General features: G+C 36.9%; 2 protein-coding genes and 1 long non-coding RNA gene across 3 annotated transcripts; 2 read left to right on the forward strand and 1 right to left on the reverse strand.

Moving 5' to 3' along the window:
- Positions 1-7,429: 7,429 nt before the first annotated feature.
- Positions 7,430-8,943, forward strand: LOC110918600 (trans-resveratrol di-O-methyltransferase). The gene is made up of 2 exons (XM_022162893.2): positions 7,430-8,307; positions 8,457-8,943. The coding sequence occupies exons 1-2, from the start codon at positions 7,531-7,533 to the stop codon at positions 8,757-8,759; spliced, it is 1,080 nt and encodes a 359-aa protein (XP_022018585.1). The 5' UTR covers positions 7,430-7,530; the 3' UTR covers positions 8,760-8,943.
- Positions 8,944-9,225: 282 nt separating this feature from the next.
- LOC118488001 lies at positions 9,226-12,410 on the reverse strand. Its single transcript, XR_004883187.1, has 2 exons — positions 12,222-12,410; positions 9,226-9,768 (listed from the first exon to the last, which is right to left on the reverse strand). It is a non-coding gene; the product is annotated as an uncharacterized LOC118488001 (long non-coding RNA).
- On the forward strand, positions 9,354-12,048 carry LOC110918599. The gene is made up of 2 exons (XM_022162892.2): positions 9,354-9,909; positions 10,215-12,048. Exons 1-2 carry the CDS (start codon positions 9,390-9,392, stop codon positions 11,012-11,014), a joined length of 1,320 nt encoding a protein of 439 aa, XP_022018584.1. The 5' UTR covers positions 9,354-9,389; the 3' UTR covers positions 11,015-12,048.
- Positions 12,411-19,739: the final 7,329 nt, after the last annotated feature.

The raw sequence follows: 19,739 nt of genomic DNA on the forward strand, positions 1-19,739 counted from the left end.
CTGCCTCGGATCCTTTTCCACTAGATGATCCGTTGGTGTAAAGTTTCCAGGTTTGCCGGGCAGTACTGGACTCTGGGATGTCCCGTACAGCGGGGTCTACTATAGCTTCTCCGTCGGGAATTTCGGCCAAGAATTCGGCAATTACCTGCCCTTTGACTGCTGTTCGTTTTCGATATTCGATATCCAAAGCTCCTAATTCAATCGCCCATTTGGCCAATCTCCCAGAGATTTCTGGTTTGTGTAAAATTTGCTGCAGCGGGTAATTCGTCAGGACCTGCACGCGGTGCGCTTGAAAATACCTTCGCAATCACCGGGTAGCGTGCACTAATGCTAGCACCAACTTCTCTAAGGTTGGATACCGCGTTTCTGGTCCCGCCAATACTCGGCTAATGTAATATATGGGTGTTTGCTTCCCATCTCTTTCCACCATGAGTATCGCGCTTACCGCATTATGGGCCGCCGCCAGATACATTTTAAGCACTTCGTTAGGGAATGGCGTGGTCAACATGGGTATTTTTTCGATGAAAGGTTTCATGTCTTGTAGGGCTTCTTCCGCTTCGCTGGTCCATTTGAAGTTCTTCTTGTTGAGGCAATCTTTTAGTGTCTTTATGAATGGCAAAGATCTTTCGGCATGCCTTGTTAAGAATCTGTTTATAGCCACTAAACGCCCGTTTAGCGCTTGCGCTTCTCTCAAAGTCCTGGGAGAGGCCATCCGTGTTATGGTGGCTACCTTTTCCGGATTAGCTTTAAAGCCGTCCCGGTGACTATCATGCCCAAGAACTTTCCTTCCTCTACCCCGAACGAACATTTCTTGGGGTTGAGTTTGATATTGTATTCTCTGAGTCTTTGGAAGGTTTCTTCAATGTCTTCCAGCATTTGTTTTTCTTCCCTACTCTTGATCACCAAATCATCAACATATACTTCTAAAGTTCTGCCGATTTGTGTTTCGGAGGCCTAATCCATGAGTCGCTGGTAAGTAGCCCCAGCGTTTCGTAAGCCGAAAGGCATCTTGGTGTAACAAAAGATGCCCACGTCAGTGTGAAACGCTGTTTTTTCTTCGTCTTCTTTGGACATCTTGATCTGGTGATACCCTTTATAGGCGTCTAAAAAGCACTTATACCTATAAGGGACCAGGGAGTCGACCTTGAAGTCCATCTCAGGAAGCGGGTACGCGTCTTTGGGGCATGCTTTGTTCAGGTCTTTGAAATCAATGCACATCCGCCATGTACTGTCAGGTTTCTTCACCATCACGGGGTTTGATACCCATGTATGATACTGTGTTTCCCTGAGGATTCTGGCTTCCACTAACTTTCGTACCTCTCTGACAACCGCTGCCTTTCGATCCGGAGCCATACTTCGCTTACCTTGTGCAACCGGTTTAATGCCGGGAAGTGTTGCTAGCTTGTGTTCCGCCTTATCACGGGGTATTCCCGTCATGTCGGAATGTTCAAAAGCGAAGATGTCTACATTCCTTCTCAGTAATTGTTTCAAATTGTTTTTAATCTCGGGAGAGAGGTTGTCACCTATCGTAACTAGCTGGTCTGGATGATGTGTGCTTAATACCCATCTTTCCGGACCGATGGCCCCGGTAGGTCCTTGGCGACATCTTTTAGTGTTCAATACTTCCCCTAGTTTGTCACGAAACACCGTCGCAACACCCCGCGGGGTAGGAAACTTCATGAAACCGCGCGTCATGGAGACTATAGCATCTAATTTTCCTAGGGTGAATCATCCAATGATCACATTGTGGTATGACTCAGCGCGTACCACAAGGAAAGTTAGGAGTATGGTCCTTTCTCGGGGCTCTTGTCCGAATGTGACTGGAAAGGTAATCTGACCAATAGGGTCCACCTTCTCCCCTGTGAACCCTTTAATGGGGGCGTGTACTGATTCGAGCAGCCTTTTGTCTTCTGGCTGCATTCTATTGAAACGATGTTCATATATAATGTCTTATGAGCTCCCGGTGTCTACCAGGATCCTTCTCATGTAATAATTTCCCACTACAGCAGATATGATCAGAGCATCCGTATTGAGGTGCAAATCTTCCACGCGAGGCTTAATGGTCATAGTTGCTAACATCCAGGGTTCGAGCGTGGAGAAACTCCGCTTTGCCCCTTTTCCCTTATCCGCATATACCATCTTTAGCTCTCGCGGTCTTTTACCCGCCGCCTTGTCGCTTTCTTCCTTGATGGGGGACGGGCCCTGCTTGATATCCCTCACTAGATGTGCCAGTTTACCCACTTTCACGAAGTATTCAATCTGCTTCTTTAGCTGAAAGCAGTCGTTTGTATCATGACCGCTCCCTTTGTGGTATTCACAATATTTACTTGTGTCTTTGTTGGGGTTGTCTTTCAGCGGCTTTGGGGGATTAAACTTCAGGTTCTCTGAAGCTAGGATCTCTGCTGGTGTCTTGTTTAGGTTGGGGTAGTCGGATCGCGGTTTGGAGGACTCATTCCTTGAATAAGTGTTTCTGGATCTGTCATACCGCGAGTCTGTCCTGTCACTCCTTTGGTATCGGTCTCCCCTACCCTTACCTTTAGAACCTCGTTGCTCTCTCTCTCTCTTCTTGGTTTTTCAGAGCCTGCTTCTTCCTGTTGGCAGCATGACTGGCGGCCACGACCTTTTCTTGTATAACATATACTTTAGCGATCCTTAATATTTCATCAATGGTGGGAGGTACACCATCCCTTCCATGAAGTGTTCTTAATAACTCATCGTCGTTTACTCCTTGTAGGAAAGCTCCACACGCTAGGTCGTTTGTAACGCCCAGGATTGCTAGGCTTTCTTTATTGAACCTAACGATGAAACTTTCTACCGTTTCGTTGTCTCGCCGGCGAATGTGGTGGAGCTCGTTTTGATCTTTTGTGTGCCTGCGTTGTTGGCTGAATTGTAAGATAAACTTAGCCTCTAGATCTTCGAAACTATCAATTTCCCTAGTGGGAAGACTATCCCACCAAATGCAAACCGCGCCCACCAGCGTTTGGACGAACATCTTGCACCAAAGGGGCATAGGCCAACAGGCTACTTCTCCTGCACTTTTGAACAGGTTGAGATGATCATCTGGATCGCCTAACCCGTCATACTTGCCTACTGTCTGAGGCATCTTGGGATTTTCCTTGATAGGAGCTTCCGCTATTCTTCTAGTAAATTTAGATTTGAAAGTAGCATCTACCGGTTTATATGGCCTGGTAAGTTCGTCTTCTTCCACATTGATGGGTTGCACAATGGGGGTTATCCCGCCCTGGCTGATACCCTGGGTGACAGTGAGTGGAATCAGAGTAACGTTCACTGTTGAGCTTGGGCCTCTTCCTGGGGAGAAGCGAGGCCTAGACGTATTTCCCCTATCATATACGGGTTCCGCCGAGGGAGGAGTTTGACTGTAGACTGGTTGGGATGCTGGAAGAGTCCACCAAGGCGGCATATACGCCGCGTATGGCGATTGTTGAGTATAACCTTGTGGTCCTCCCTGGGAAGTATACGTTGGCGTATTGTATTGGGGCAAGTACCCATACTGGGGAGCGAAGTAATACCCGGGAAAATAAGCCAGATTTCCTGGAGTAACTGGGGCGTTCATGATTCCCGCGGGCATGACCACAGGTTGATGGGGCGGCATGGATAATGCCGCTGTTAGCGCTGCTGAATACAAAGGTGGCATGGCGTAAGTGACTGAAGGTTGATAGTAGTGGGGTGCGCCACCCTGTGATATGACGGTGCTGGGGCTAGCAGATGTGATAATCGGCATAGTGCTGTGACGTATAGTCTGTGCACTAGAGGTTGTGGCTGAGGCGAAAACGTTTACGCCTGTTGTGATTGGTCCGACTGACTGGAGTTGTAAAGAAGTGTATGAAAATAAATCTGTTGCTGTCGTCCCAGAAGAGGCAGCGGTGGTACCAACAAAACCTGGTGGGGGTCCCTCTGCCTCAAACTCCAAGTCGAGTGACCTGGTTATAATCGGTGAAACTGGCATGGAGGTAGCGGGGCTTGTCTCTGCCAACAGATTGTCAGTTAACATTGTCTGACTTGGTGTTACTGCTATGTTCTGATAGCTTGCCATCGGGTTCAGTCTTGTTGTTGCTACTTATCTGGTCCCACAGATGGCGCCAATGAAGAAACACTGACCTTCACGGTAGTATCCAACGAGGACTTCAACACTTGGCGATCCGAACAGCTTAACTGCAAAACAGAACACTGTTAGGACTCGTTACAGGAATGGGGTTATTCCTATAACCACCCTCCGGCATGAGAATAAGTCTCGGTTGTGGGAGTAAAGAAATATGTGTATGGAAGAAAGTTGTGCGAGAGTAAGAAGATCCATACCTTAGATGTTTACCTCTATTTATAGTTTACCATTAGGGTTTCCCTTAACTTAGGATGGGCTCCGATAAGTTAGGGATTTGCATAATCTTCCCAAAAAGTTGGAGATTTGATTGCGTGATCTATCCATGCAAGATGGAATATTCTAGAACGAATGTCTATGATTATTTATTTATAATAAAATAATAGGTAATGACCGGGTCGGGTTAGCCGATTCGGATCATACCTCGTCATTACCTTTCATGAGACCATCTTCTCTTTACCTTACCCTACCAACACCCTTACACCATCCACTATTGTCATACCCCCTCCCCCTTCTCCATCGTACCTTGACCCAGTCGGATTTGTGCACTTCATATTCGCTCCACCTAACTCGACCAAGTTTTCTTCCACCACACCTTAGCGTAGTGATAAGTAAGGTATTATATATTTGGGGAGGATTAGGTCACAAATACGGGATAAGAAACCAACAATAACATTGAGATTAAGGTTTGATATATAGCAATAGAACTACATATAATCTGACTTAATTAACTTGGATACAGATTCTTTTAAAACTAGTAAGTGATGGATGAAGGGTTATTGGATTTTATCACCCTTAACTATTGGCTATTTGCCACTGCTACCCCCAACTACCACTTTGACGTCCGTCACCCCCAACTTAACATTTAGTGTGTTCTATCACCACGTCGTTAACTGATCACTAACTTTTAATCTTGGTACTCTACTTTTGGGGGTGTCATAGGGATCTTAGGAAGGTTTTAGGAATCTTAGGACACCCCAAAAGTATAGTAACAAGATCAAAAGTTAGTGATTAGTTAACGGTATGGCGACAGAACACACTAAGTGTTAAGTTGGGGTTGACGGACGTCAAAGTGATAGTTGAGGGTGGCAGCGGTCAATAGCTAATAGTTGAAGGTGATAAAATCCAATAAGCCATGGATGAATGATGGGAGATTGCAATTGTATAGCTCATTTTGTAACACATGAAACTAACGAAGTTAGACTACACGAAGTGATCATTAACAATATTTTATTTCAATACAACATGACTCCAACTTTATTTCTAAAAGAAGAGTGTGATTTTATATAATATTTATTTTCAACATAACATGACTTCAACTTTATTTCAAATTTATTTCTAAAAGAAGAGTGTGATTTTATACAATATTTATTTCAATATAACACGACTCCAACTTTATTTCTAAAAGAACAAATTTCTCGAACTAAAAGACTATCAAATTTAATCCGGTACCGACTTTTGACGTTTTATGTACCAAGCTAGTGCTGGTTTTTACCTTCATGTACCGATAACGAACGGATATTTTCGATACAAGTACCGGTTGATACCAAATTTATTAAACTTAAAAAGTAAAGAAAATAACAAATATTATAATATTAAAATAATAATATATTTGTATTATAATATATTAAAAATACAGGGGGGGAGGGGGGATATTGCCGGTCCTCCCAACCGCCGGAGTGATCTCACTCCGGGAGCCGCTACCCGACCAAGGTAGCTCCGCGGTGACTTCCCCATGCCGAGTTCTTGCCCTGGGCAACATATGCCACTCCCAAGACTCGAACCCAGTACCTCTGGGAAGAGGTGGGTGTCGGTGGCCAACTAGGCTACCCCGGTTGGTTAATATATTAAAAATACTGTTCATTCATTTGTGGTTTTTAATATATATAATAATATATTTGTATGATAATATATTAAAAATATTGTTCGTTCATTTTTGTTTTTAATATATAGATATTCATTTGTGTTTTTAATATATATAATAATATATTTGTATTATAATATATTAAAAATACTGTTCATTCATTTGTATTTTTAATATATAGATCATTTGTATTTTTAAGGCTAAATTGCACTTTTCGTCCTTTATGTTTCAGGGTTTTTGCAGGCGCTGTCCTTTAAGTTTAAAAATTACACTCTATGTCCTTTATGTTTGCAACCTATAACAGGCGGTGTCCTTTCTGGGTTTATGAGAAAGGACACCGCTTGTTATAGGTTGGAAACATAAAGGACACCACCTGTTATAGGTTACAAACATAAAGGACACCGCCTGTTATAGGTTGCAAACATAAAGGACATAAAGTGTAATTTTTAAACTTAAAGGACAACGCCTGCAAGCAAAACCCCTGAAACATAAAGGACGAAAAGTGCAATTTAGCCTATTTTTAATATATAGATAATAGTGTGGTTTTATATAATATTTATTTATAGAAGAAGAGTGTGATTTAAAAAAATAATAATAAAACAAGACCCAACTTTATTTCTAAAAGAAGAGTGTGATTTTATTATAGCATAATTCCAACTCCCAATTGGGAAAAAAAATCTTATAAAAAATTAGAATATTTATTTTTTAAAAAGTGGGTGTTTTTAATATAGTACAAGTCCAAATAGAAAAACAAACCTTTAAAAAAAATGACAACCAAGAACGCATGTGATTAAAATACAATACAACTTAAATGGAAAAACAAATCTCTTAGACCACCCGTAGTGGGGCGTTTTTTTTTTAAAAATTGAAAAAAAACGCCTTAAAACGCCCATACCCCCATTACATGGGGCGTTACTTTTTAAAAAAATTGAAAAAATTGGTGCCTGACGTTTTAATAATAACGCTGCATGGGGTTGGAAGGAAAATGGATGTGGCCAATGGAGTGTGAGGAGTACTTTGACAAGCCAATGAGGAGGCTTTGACCTGCAGAACTAGTTTCCTTTTTTTTTTTTAATAATTGGAAGGGGCATTATAAGGCATTATGCCCACTACACCACTTTTACAATAATGTCCTATGCTGACTAGGATGACACGTGTCGAATAATGCCCCATGGTGGGGGCATTATTTTGTTCCACCACTGCACATGGTCTTAAAAGGAAATGGCAATCAATTGTAAACTACTGGTTTAGCAAAATATAAGATTTTCGCCTGATAATATATATAATATTAATTGTACTAAATTTATTTATTCAATATTAAAAGCTAAATTGGTTGATGATAAAAAAAGAAATATGACCACGTTTTTAGGTAGAGATGTTTCTAAATATAGAAATTTGTCTATATTTTTAATACAAAAATGATATGTTACAGATTATCAACTCTATCTCAAGCATATCTCTTCATACTTTCTTCTATATATTGACAAGGCCTGTACGCTCACTACATGTCAAATTGTCTATGAGATATACATAGATCATAAGAAAAGAGATGGCGTTGCAAAATTCTGAGCTATCTAGAGATCAGTTGCTTCATTCTCAAGCTCACATATGGAATCATCTATTCGGCTTTATACACTCCATGTCACTTAAATGTGCAATTCAGCTTGAAATACCTGATATCATCGATCGCCATGGTTCACCAATGTTGCTTTCCGAGTTAGTCGAAGCCCTCGGCATAAACCAGGAGAGAACTCCATTTGTCTATCGGCTTATGCGCATCCTTGTTCACTCTGGTTTCTTTGTTAAACAAAGTGTGTCATGCAATGATGAGGAGGGAGAAGGCTATTTGCTAGCTCCTCCTTCTCGGTTGCTTCTTAAGGATGAGCCATTAAGCGTTAGGCCCTTTTTGCTACTCGTGTTGGATCCAATCATAGTAGACCCATGGCAACACATGAGCACGTGGTTCCAAAATGATGATGTCACCCCCTTTCACACAACCCATGGGATGATGTTTTGGGATCTGGCAGGCCAAGAGCCGAAGCTTAATCAGTTATTCAATGAAGCGATGTCTAGTAGTTCAAGGCTTGATACAAGTATTATTCTCAAACATTGTGGAGGTGTTTTTGAGGGGATAGAATCCATTATCGATGTTGGCGGTGGTACTGGGACTTTAGCCGTAGCTATTGCCAAAGCATTTCCCAATATTAGGTGCATCAGCTTTGATCTTCCTCATGTAGTTAATGGTTTGGTTGGAAGTGAAAACGTGAGTTATGTTGGTGGAGACATGTTTGAAGCCATTCCTAAAGCTGGTGCAGTTTTGCTCAAGGTATTCTTAATATTTCACCTTTTTTTCTACTTTCATGTAATCGTTAGTTCCTTTTTGACAAATAATCTCAACCTTTTGAACAAAACTTTTGACGATCATTTATTGTGTACAATAACTTTTTATGTTTATTTATGAAAAAAAAAAAAAAGAGTATCTTACACGATTGGGGTGATGAAGAATGCATAAAGATACTAAAGCGATGCAAAGAAGCGATTCCAAGCAAAGGCAATGGAGGAAAGTTAATCATCATAGACATGGTCGTGAAGGTCAGCAAAGAAGAGAATGAATTACTTAAGACTCAACTGTTGTTTGATATGCTTATGATGAGTTTAGTGACCGGGAGAGAGAGGAGCGAAAAAGATTGGGCAAAGCTTTTCCTTGACACAGGCTATACAGATTATAAAATAACACCGATATTTGGGTTTACATATGTTATCGAAGTTTATCCCTAAGTAAGTTTAATTTCTTCTTCGCATGTTCTTGATAATCTGTGGTTCCTTATCAACTTCGTTGTTCTTCATCGTGCTTAGTAGTATTAAATTGTCGACAATAATTGAGGGTATGTGATTTATGCTTGTGCACAAGGCCTCAAAATTTTAAATAAATATGAAAGAGCTTGGTGGCCGGTTTAGAGTTTCTTGTCAATGTCATTTGGTAATGAATTTTCTTTCCAAACATTTAGATAGCTTTATATCTTGATTTAATGACAAATTTCCAAACGGTATGATAATTGACAATGTTAGGCTACACGGTATGGGGTCGGCCCCGGCCCGTCGCGGGTCGGCGACGGTCCAAACACCGTGCCGCCCCCATCCGTCCCCGTCCTCTCCGTCCCATTCTAGCCGTTTGCGACGTACCGAGATGGTGGGCCCCCTTGTGATTATGACCGTTAAAAATTAAAAAAAAAAAAAAAGAAAATTTCCAAAATTTGAATAATTACAAACGGCTATATTAATAAAATATATAAATATTACTTCCATTTTCACTATCAAACACCAAATTAACCTCAACAATTCACCTCTTTCTCATATAATTTTTACACTCCTTCCACTATTCTCTCAACCTTCTTCCACATAATTTTCATGGATCCGTTCAACAACCCGGAGAACCCGAACACTTCGAACAACCCGAATACTCCCAACAATCCGACCCAACCAAATGTTTTTTCGGTTCCGGGATATTATCCAACGCTAGAACCGAACCAATTCTCCCAATATTCATCGAACGCGTTTGCTTCATTCCAACAATCGCCAAACCAATTCACTCAAATCTCCCAAAATCAAGCTCTTCAACAAATGATGATGCGGGGTGCTTGGAACTTCCCACCCGTTCAACCTCAACCGATCCCCACACCCCCCGTTCAACGTCAACCGATCCCCACACCCCCCGTTCAACCTCAACCGATCTCGACCCAATCCGAACCCGAAGACGATGTGGAGATTGTGCCTGAAACCCAACCGCCTAAAGGGAAAGGAAAACGAAACAAAGGCAAACAAGTAGTGGGTGATCAAACGTCGAAACCGAAGGCGATTAAGTGGACCCCAATCGAAGAAGAAGCCTTAGCCAAGGCTTTCATTGGCACTTCCGACAACCCGGTAAAAGGTTCGTACTTTTTTAAAGTTTACATCTTTTTAAAGTTTACATCTTTTTAAAGTTTACATTTTTTAAAGTTTAAATTTTTAAAGTTTAAATTTTTAAATTTTTTTTTAACAGTGGGTTTATATTTTAGTTTTAAAGTTTATTTTTTGTTTAAGTTTATTAGTTTTTAAGTTTAGTTTTTTATTAGGCTTAACAGTTTTAAATTTTTTTATTTTTTTTTCTTAACAGTAAGTTTTTTTTTTTTTTTTATTTTGTTTGTTTTAAAGTTTGTTTTGTTTTTTTAATTTTCTTTGTTTGTTTTTTTATAGGTAATAACCAACCGGGTGACGGGTTTTGGTCCAAGGTATTGGCCAAGTTTCTCGCCATGATGGACCAAGGCCCGTATAGAGATATCGACTCGGTTTCCTCGAAGTGGCGAAAATTGAACTCGGCCATTAATCGGTTTTGCGAGGAGTATAACAAATTATATACAAGTGACCGTCGTAGTGGGTGGAACGACGAGGATGTGTTCAAAATGGCATTGGAAAAGTATAAGCAAAATAATCATGGTTCCAACTTTCCTCACGTTCGCGCGTGGATGGTTGTAAAAGACGACCCAAAATGGACGCCCATTCCTAACGAGGTGGCGATGGCGAAACGCCAAAAAACATCGGAAACGGGTAGTTTAAGCGCCGGTGGATCGGACGCGAGGTGTCACATTAACTTAAATGATGACGCCGACTATGACGAAGACGAGTATAACGTACGTGAACCCGAGCGTCCACCAGGCCGAGACAAAACAAAGAAGGAGCGGGCCAAGGGAAAAGAAAAGGAAAAGGTGGACCCGAACATGGTTGAGTTTATGGAACACCTAAAAGTGTACAACGACATCTCGGCTCAAAAGACGAAGACGAAGGAGCGGACCATCGAAGAAAAAAGTCGTGCATCGGACGAAAAGTTAAAAGAGAAGGTCCGATTGTCGAATGAGAAAATCCGAATCTCCGATGAAAAAATTCGGCTTAAGGAATGGGAAATAATGATGATGAATGTCGAGGACGAACCCGAGCCGAAACGTTCGATGTTGAAAAAATTACAACACGACATCATGAAAAAACATCAAATTATTTAACTTTATGTTTATTATTAAGTCTTTTTTTTTAAGTTTATGTATTTTTTTTTAATATTTATGTAATGTGGATTTAATATTAATGAAAATATTTTATTAGTATATTTGTTAAATGTTAAAAAAAAAATAGAATACTAAAAAAATTAAAAAAAAACATAAAAAGTGGTGGAGGACTATGACTAGGATCATCCTACCATGTCTTCTAGTTTTGGAGGATGGACCATCTTAGAGAGGAATGTGACATGGCGCCTACGTGGCGGATCATCCTCCAAGGATGGTCTATCACCATACCATGTAGTCTTATTAAAAAATCAGATAGCTTTATTTCTTGATTTAATACTTGAGGCAGTACTATATCTCACCAGTGAGCGTCGGACTCTAAATATTATTTTTCCAAGTTGGGTGATAATAAAAAAATAAGATCAAATCTAAAAATACAGAAATTTGTCAATACGTATCGCATTTCCTTGGTGAGAGTGTATTTCTTTTATTGATCTTTTTCCTTGGTTAACAATAACAATAATAATAATAATAACAATAATTGTTGTTAATGATAAGACCATGCGCAGTGGTTTGATAAATAATGCCCTCACCCTTGGACGTTTTCTGTCATGTGCCAGTTAGCAACGGGGTATTATTAGACGTTTTTACAAAAGGGGCGTAGTGGAATAATGTCCAATAACGCCTCATCCAATCATTACACAATTATTATTTTTTTTTAAATTAAAAACTTAAAATACTTCATTAAATTAAAAAATTACAATACTAGAAATAAAAAAAACCGACTAAAGTTTAAAAAAAAAAACGGAAATAAAAAAAGAAATAAACTTAAAAAAAAAAGATGTTGATCTAAAGTCCGTATTCGGGTTCGGGTTGTTGTTGGGATGGTTGCGAGGCGCCGGGTTGGGCAAAACCGTGTGTGGCGTGTAAGGAGTAGAGCCGCTCAAGTAAGCCGCACACGATAACATGTTCGGGTCCATGTCTTGAAGGTTAAAGTTTTGTTGCGGTTGGGTGGTATTCGGGTTCCCGAGTCTTGACGGAACACCAAAAGGGGGTCGAAATGAATTCATGGTTAATAAGTTTATAAAATTTGAAAGAAGTAGAGAGAAAGTTTGATTGAGAGTGGGATTTTTTATATAAAGTTGGATGTCAAGTAAGGTTTTTATACATTTAAATGGGAATAAAAATATAAAACATTAAAGAATATTACCGTTTGTAATTGTAAACTCTCAACCCAATGCATAAAATTGGCGTGTTTTAAACCATGCTGCTCAATTTTTTTTGATAAAAAACGCCACATAACGCCGAGGGGGTGGGAGTCGGGCGAGATTGAGCGTGTTTGGTGGAGGATTTTGAAAAAACTATGCCCATTACAAGTGGTCTACTGATAATATATTATTACTATAATACTTTTATATTTAAACTGTTTCATGTTGCTAAAGTGATAATGTTTGTAATGTTGGTAAAATCAAGAAATTTGTGTGGTGATTGAGGAAAGGGAAGATGAGGTCGATAGTGATGTCTATAGGGCATGGCAGGGTTTTGATAAGATTTTTTTTATTTATTTTGTTTTTTAAATAAAAGGGTAATATGATCGATTCATAAAAATTTAAAATAAAAAATAGACAAGGACGAAGGTTATTATTATTATTATTATTATTATTATTATTATTATTATTATTATTATTATTATTATTATTAGTAGTAGTAGTAGTAGTAGTAGTAGTAGTAGCAGTAGTATTAGTGTTGGTGGTGGTGGTGTTATTATTATTATTATTATTATTATTATTATTATTATTATTATTATTATTATTATTATTATTATTATTATTATTATTATTATTGAGCCAATAAAACTTTTGTCGTTTTTAATATATTGTACTAGGTTATAACCCCGTGTATTATACGGGGTTGAATAAATAAATTTTATATACTAAATAATAAAGCAATACATCTTTAAAATCCCATTTATTGTACGAGTTGAATAAATATAATTTTATATATTAAATAATAAAAAGTTATATCTATAAGAACCAAATTGTACTGGTTGAATACATGTAATTTTATATATACCAAATAAAAAAGTTATATCTTTAAAACCAGTGTATTACACGGGTTGAATAAATGTAATATTGTTTACCAAATAATAAAATAATACGTCTTTAAAAAGCTTCATTTATTACAGGGGTTGAATAAATGTAATTTTATATACCAAACAATAAAAAATTACATCTTAAAAAATATGCGCATTACACGGTTTGAATAAATATAATTTTCTGTACTAAATTATAAAAAATATATATCCTTAAAAAACCTCGTGTATTGTACGAATTGAATAAATCTAATTTTATATATCAAATAATAAAAATTTATATCTTAAAAAACCTTACTTGGGTCGAATAAATGTAATTGTGTATAGTGAAAATAAAAATATTTAATGTATTAATACAAAGTTTGGTTTTCGTGATAAAATAGATTATTCTATTGTTGCAAAATTTGTTAAGGAAGTCTCAATAAATTTAACCCTTTTATTTAAAACTCCGTAAATGTATAAATGATAAAAAAATATTAGTTAATTTTAGAGTAAATTACAAGTTTTGTCCTTTATGTTTACATCAAATTGCAGGCGTTGTCCTTTAGCGTAAAAGTTGACAAGTTATGTCCTTAATGTTTCAAAATCTTGCACGTTATGTCCTTTGAGCCTAACATAGTTAAAATTTTCTTTTAAATCAAGGTATTTTTGTAATTTTAGTAAGTACATGAGGGTACTATTGTAATTTTTATCTGTTTAATTAAAATATATGCTAATTAAAAAAACAAAAAATTAAAAAATATATAAACTCAAACCCCAGCTCTATCTTCATATCTCTCTTCAATATAGGCCCAAATCTGTTATCATCTTCTTGATCGGTTTCAAAAGATCTGAAGAAACTGTATTATTTAAAGCTTCCATAACCTTCTTCATTTGTTAACTTATGCTTAACCTAAAACTGTAATTAACAACATCTACTGTAAACCAAATAACCAAACAAACACAAATCTACAACAAATTAACAACACCTACTGTTGTTAACTTATGCTTAACCTAAAACTGTAATTATGAGGTCAAATTTGAGTTGTTAAACAGTTTATACAAAAATTAAACAACTGATCAACAATACCTACCAAAAGCCTTAAGATGTCAAACAATCTGATCGCAAAACTGAGAACAGTCAACACGGATACATTGAAAAGCGTTCAAACGGAAGAATCTAAAAATCGTAAGAATCGTAAGTACTTCACAACCTCACCAGACGTCATCATCATTCTTCTTCGCCGGCCGGAGTTATCAAATCTCGTCGGCGCCGCCGTTTGACTTCTAGACATCGAAGCAGGCTGTAAATTTAACCAAATCGCAACAACCATGAACTATTCCGAGAGGGTTTGTAGCTGCAATCGATCTCAATAAATTCATAAAATCTACAGCTACGATTCATAGGCCCGTTAGGAGTAATTTGTTCTTGAATCTTCAGTTATGTCTTAGAGGCCAATTTGATAGTTCAAAAGAATTTCTGGAAGAAGATTGTGTTGCACATGATAATAGATCACTGTTTCTCGAAGTTCTATATGTAGATTTTGGTGTCGATGAAAATTTTGTAAGCCCATAACCTGATTCTGTGGCAGATGAGGGATGAAGAAAACCCTAATTTGATTGACAATTGAAGAGATGATTTTGGTCTAAATTAAGGGTTGGTGTGGGATATAAATAGAGAATTAAATGACTTGAGAGGGAATGACCATTTTCCCTCATGTGCCTTGCACATGACATATTTTAACTGAGATTTCTAACCAGTTTTGGCCTAAAGGACAAAACGTGCAAGATTTTAAAAGGTAAAGGACACCGCCTATCAACTTTTGGCCTAAAGGACAGCGCCTAAAATTTGATGTAAACATAAAGGACAAAACTTATAATTTACTCTTAATTTTATTTTAAGTTTTTTAAAATTTATTTGATACCAAACTAAACAAAACGTTCAAATATAATTAATTCAAATAAATAATATTATAAATGAGGAGGAGATTAAACTAAATAATAATTATCCATACGATATTAAACTAATAATACTTAGTAGGAGGGTTATCTATAATATAAGATATTAAATTAAATAATATTTGAGATTAAACTAAATAATAATTATCCATAAGATATTAAACTAATAATATTTAGTAGGAGGGTTATCTATAATATAAGATATTAAATTAAATAATATATCGTAAGAGGGTTATCTATAATTAATTAGAAGAGATTAAATTAAAATAATAATTATCTATAAAAGATGGTCTAATATGATGACAAGTGTCCCTAAAATGGTTTCTTTTATTATATAGTAAGATAAGATTACATTACTTCGTTTTTTCATCTAGCAAACTAGAGAAAGTAATAATAATTTATTCTATTCACATATGGGTAATCAAAAATCACATTTGCATTGTTTAGTAAATTAAAAATTAAAACATTTTTTTAAATTACTCGACGCTTTTTGTGTTTTTTTTTTGCTCAAAACGCGTGCGTGTCTGTGTATACTGGTCGAAAACCTGCGTGTTGTGACGGAGTTGACAAACATTGTGCTTGTTTTCCATTTGTTTATCAATTGTTTCAATTTTTTTAGGTTCTGGTTTACTTAAAGGAATTAGTAACCATAGGTATTTTTGTAGAAACAAATACAAGCCGAGTTATTTTTTTTTTCAAAGTTTGTACCAAATTTTAACATTTTCTATTCTACAAGGAGGTGGGTGTTTTTACATGATAATGTGACATTATAGTCATACGATTTTTATCGATTCTTTTAAGCCTAACTAGTGACATTTTCCTCGCGGTCCGTGACGGAATTCATTCGTAATTTGTTCGGTCCGTTACGATACCAACACTCGCTATAGTAATCAAAAGAGAAAACCTTACATCAATCGAAAAATAATAAAAATGAATATGATGTTGTTTAGTTGATATTGGTTCTATGTTTTGTGTTTTTATTTTTGTCAACATTGACTAAACAACATGTGTATTAGTACCAGTATTTATTTTTATTGTTATGGCTTTGGATAAACCGACATCGTATCGCTACCGTACGGTGTTAAACCGAACAACACCGGTACCAGTATGTTTCATGTTTGAAAATGAATATCGCATCACTACCGCAGTGAACTGGAACGAAACCACACGAACAACATTTGTTCGGTACCGATATTTGTTTATACGGTGTTTTCTTTAAATAAACTGACGCTGTATCACTATCCTACCTAGGGCTGTTCATGAGCCGAGCCGAGCTAGGGTAAGCTCGGGCTCGGCTCGATTATAAATTGAGCCGGCTCGGCTCGGCTCGGCTCGGATTTGTAACCGAGCTGAAAATCTAAGCTCGGGCTCGACTTGGTTTTAAACCGAGTTGGCTCGGCTCGGCTTGGTTTAGCTCGATTTTAAAAATAAAAATCAATACATAGCTCTCAAAATTCAGTATTCTAAAATATTATTCAATACTTCAAAAGAACATATTCAAAATAAGTTCAACGTAATACATTACAAGCCAAAATCACGTTCAACAACACAAAATAAGTTTTATATTTCAAGTAAATACAATATTTGTTCATTAGCACGACAATCAACCTTTAAATATGTCATAGATATCAAACTACAAGTCTAAATACATGTAAATAATAAACATTTTTTTGTAATATATTAAGTCTAAATACATGTAAATAATAAACATTTTTTTGTAATATATTATATCTATGTAAAAATAAAATATATTATAAGTAAAATAACTCGAGCTAAGCCGAGCCGAGCTATCAAACGAGCCAAACGGAGACAATTTGGCTCGTCACGAGCCGAGCCGAGCTAGGCTCACTTTCTAAACGAGCCGAGCTAGCTCAGCTCACTTTTAAACCGAGCCATATCGAGCGAGCTTTTTCCGAGCTAAATCCGCTCGAGCTCCGAGTCGCGAGCTTTTTGGACAGCCCTAATCCTACCGTACCGTATAACATCAATACTGATACCTGCATTCATTTTTATTGTTTTCGGTTTTGAAATTAATTTATTTATACAACTCCGTATGTGATGATAAATGAATATCGGTACATACCGTGACAATCTGAACCAATCGATATCGTTTATCGTTGCAACTACCAGTGTTTGTTTTTATACCTTCAACCGATGTAAAACACGTGTTGAATTCATACCTAGTACATGTCTTGTACTGCTACTGTAACAAACAGTATCCACACCGATCTAATGCCCGCGGGATGTTAAAAGAAAATAAATAAGCATAGACACGGATTCAGATTTTTTTAAGTTAACAAACGCAAATTGTTATTGTACCACTACTGTAACGAATCGTATCGATACCGATTCAATGCCCTTGGAATTTAAAAAATAAAAAATAAACATAGACACGGAAGTGGATTTAAAAAGAAAAAAAAAACACTTAACAAAATCTGAGTTGTTAATATCCTGGGAATGGTATTGGGTTATGCTTTGTCAATAAGGCTATGATTTTGAGATTCATTATTTTGAGCCTATGGTTCCCGATTATAAACCAAGTCTTTCTTTGTCAACGGGCCTGTGATTTTGATGTTCATTAGTCTCAGAATAAGGTTCCAACTTATAAAATGTAGCAACTTGTATATTGTTGATTTGTAAGTTTTGTATGCATTGGGGTGTTGTACATATATAATGGTGTTTCGTTCTTTTGTAGTTAATGGTATTGTACTTTGGTATTCTTTTGTTGTACATATGTTGGGTAAATAACCCTACAACACTCATTTGTGCCACTTCATGTCAGGGGCGGACCCAAGCTCACCTTAAGGTGGGCGGGCGCACCCCCGGGTAAAAAAAAATTAGTGCTAATTTCCGTTGAAAATCCCGTCCGCACCCCTTAGAATTTTTCGTCCGCACCCCTTGGAATTTTTCGACCGCACCCTTGAAATTTTTCGTCCACACCCCTTAGGTAAAAAGTGTTATCAATTTATATTTTATATTTTTTTTAGTAAACTTCTATTTAAAAAAAATACTACCTAAATTATATAACTTTTAATACCTAACTAACTAAACCCAAATATCCATACCTTTACCCCCTTATAATTCCTAACTAGTTAGCCCACTAAGTTTTAGCCCATTAACCAAACCCAACAATATTTCAAACAATAATAAAATAATTAAAGCTCAAAACCTTTAGAAATTCTCTCCCGCTCTCTCTCTCTCTCTTGCGTCCCTGCACTGCCAACGAACAACATCACCCAACGACAACAGTCCAGCAGCCGGCGACCACCGTAATCAGCCAGCATACCACCGTCGTTTGACACCAAATCTAACCGGAATCCGAACACGGGTAAGTTTCTTTGTTATTTTGATGACTTTGGTTGATATTATTGGAGAAAAAAGGGTAATAAAGTTGTTAAATTGGTTTGAAATTTTGTGTGTTTTGACGTTGTTTATGGTTGTTTAGATAATTTTTAGGGTGATTATGTTGTTTATATATTTTTAGATTATCTTGTTTATATATTTTAGGGTGATTACAACTTACGTTATGATTTCTAGGGCTTGAATAGTTGAAAATTAAAATTAAATTTGAAACATTATGTTATGGAGCGATAAACTTATGTTATATAGAGAAAGAATTGCTTAAAAATTTTAATTTTAGATGATGTTTTGGATAGATTTCAAAAAATGAAAACTCGTAGGGCGTCGACGTTTTAATTACGTTTGTAACAAGGTTTGACATGTTTTTGATGATTATATAAATTTAGTTTGATGTTCGTTTGTTTTACATGACACGACCCGACCCGATACGAACCGGTTCTTTTACTTATATACCTAGGGGCCTAAAATTTTTAAAAATATTCCGCACCCCCATAAAAAAATTCCTGGATGAAGGTCGGTCATCAGATTTTTCGTCATTGTTCTTGAGCATCGTTTTTGGATGTTGTATATTAGTTTGCATATGTAATTTTAAAGTATATTGGCGATGATGACGTTGTTTCTTGGTGTGGCAACTAAGATGGCTTCAAACAGAAAATCGGTTGTAGCCAAATTTCTAAGCCTCGCTACTAATATTTGCTTTGCTTTTTGGAGTTTCTTATTTGAATTTAGATTTATTAGATTTACTAATAAATGATTTGTGATAATGGTTCTGGTGGCTAATGCAGCTTGAAATAAGCTTCTAGTTGCACCGATATTGTTTATGAGCCTGTTGATTGAATACTCATAATAATTTTGCTTTATTTTACATTATTAATTGGCCTATATTATCTTATTTAAATGATTTTTTATCAGAATGTTGACTTTAAATCTTCAGATGCGGATCAACAGGTTTTTAAGCATCTCCAAAGGATATTGGAAGATGTTAAAGAGTGTGATCGTCGTAACGAATTGACCTAAAGAATGGCTAGCATTCGAAAAAAAAAACAAATGGAGTTGTAGGTTTCTATTAACACGCTTCAAACACAAATTATTCTGGTGTGGATGGCAGGCAGGCCTATATTTATTGGTTTTAATAGGACTCCTTACAAGCGTTGTTTCTATCTACTATTATCTAAAAATAATCAAGTTATTAATGACTGGACGAGACCAAGAAATAACCCCTTTTGCGTATGGCATCGCCACTCCCTTTGGCAGCATCCACTAATTCGGAACTTAATTTGAAAGCCATATTCCGACCCGGACGTTTTCGGGATGCCGCCAATAACCAACGAATGGCAA

This window comes from Helianthus annuus, chromosome 16 (assembly GCF_002127325.2).
Source record: "Helianthus annuus cultivar XRQ/B chromosome 16, HanXRQr2.0-SUNRISE, whole genome shotgun sequence".
Lineage (NCBI taxonomy): Eukaryota > Viridiplantae > Streptophyta > Magnoliopsida > Asterales > Asteraceae > Helianthus > Helianthus annuus.

What these genes read in the sequence shown, in the direction of transcription:
- LOC110918599 (XM_022162892.2), top strand. Translation starts at nt 9,390, where the DNA reads ATGGATCCGTTCAACAACCCGGAGAACCCGAACACTTCGAACAACCCG. An exon ending in TTCCGACAACCCGGTAAAAG is followed by an intron (nt 9,910 to 10,214) that starts GTTCGTACTTTT and finishes GTTTTTTTATAG; the next exon opens with GTAATAACCAACCGGGTGAC.
- LOC110918600 (XM_022162893.2), top strand. Translation starts at nt 7,531, where the DNA reads ATGGCGTTGCAAAATTCTGAGCTATCTAGAGATCAGTTGCTTCATTCT. An exon ending in CTGGTGCAGTTTTGCTCAAG is followed by an intron (nt 8,308 to 8,456) that starts GTATTCTTAATA and finishes AAAAAAAAAAAG; the next exon opens with AGTATCTTACACGATTGGGG.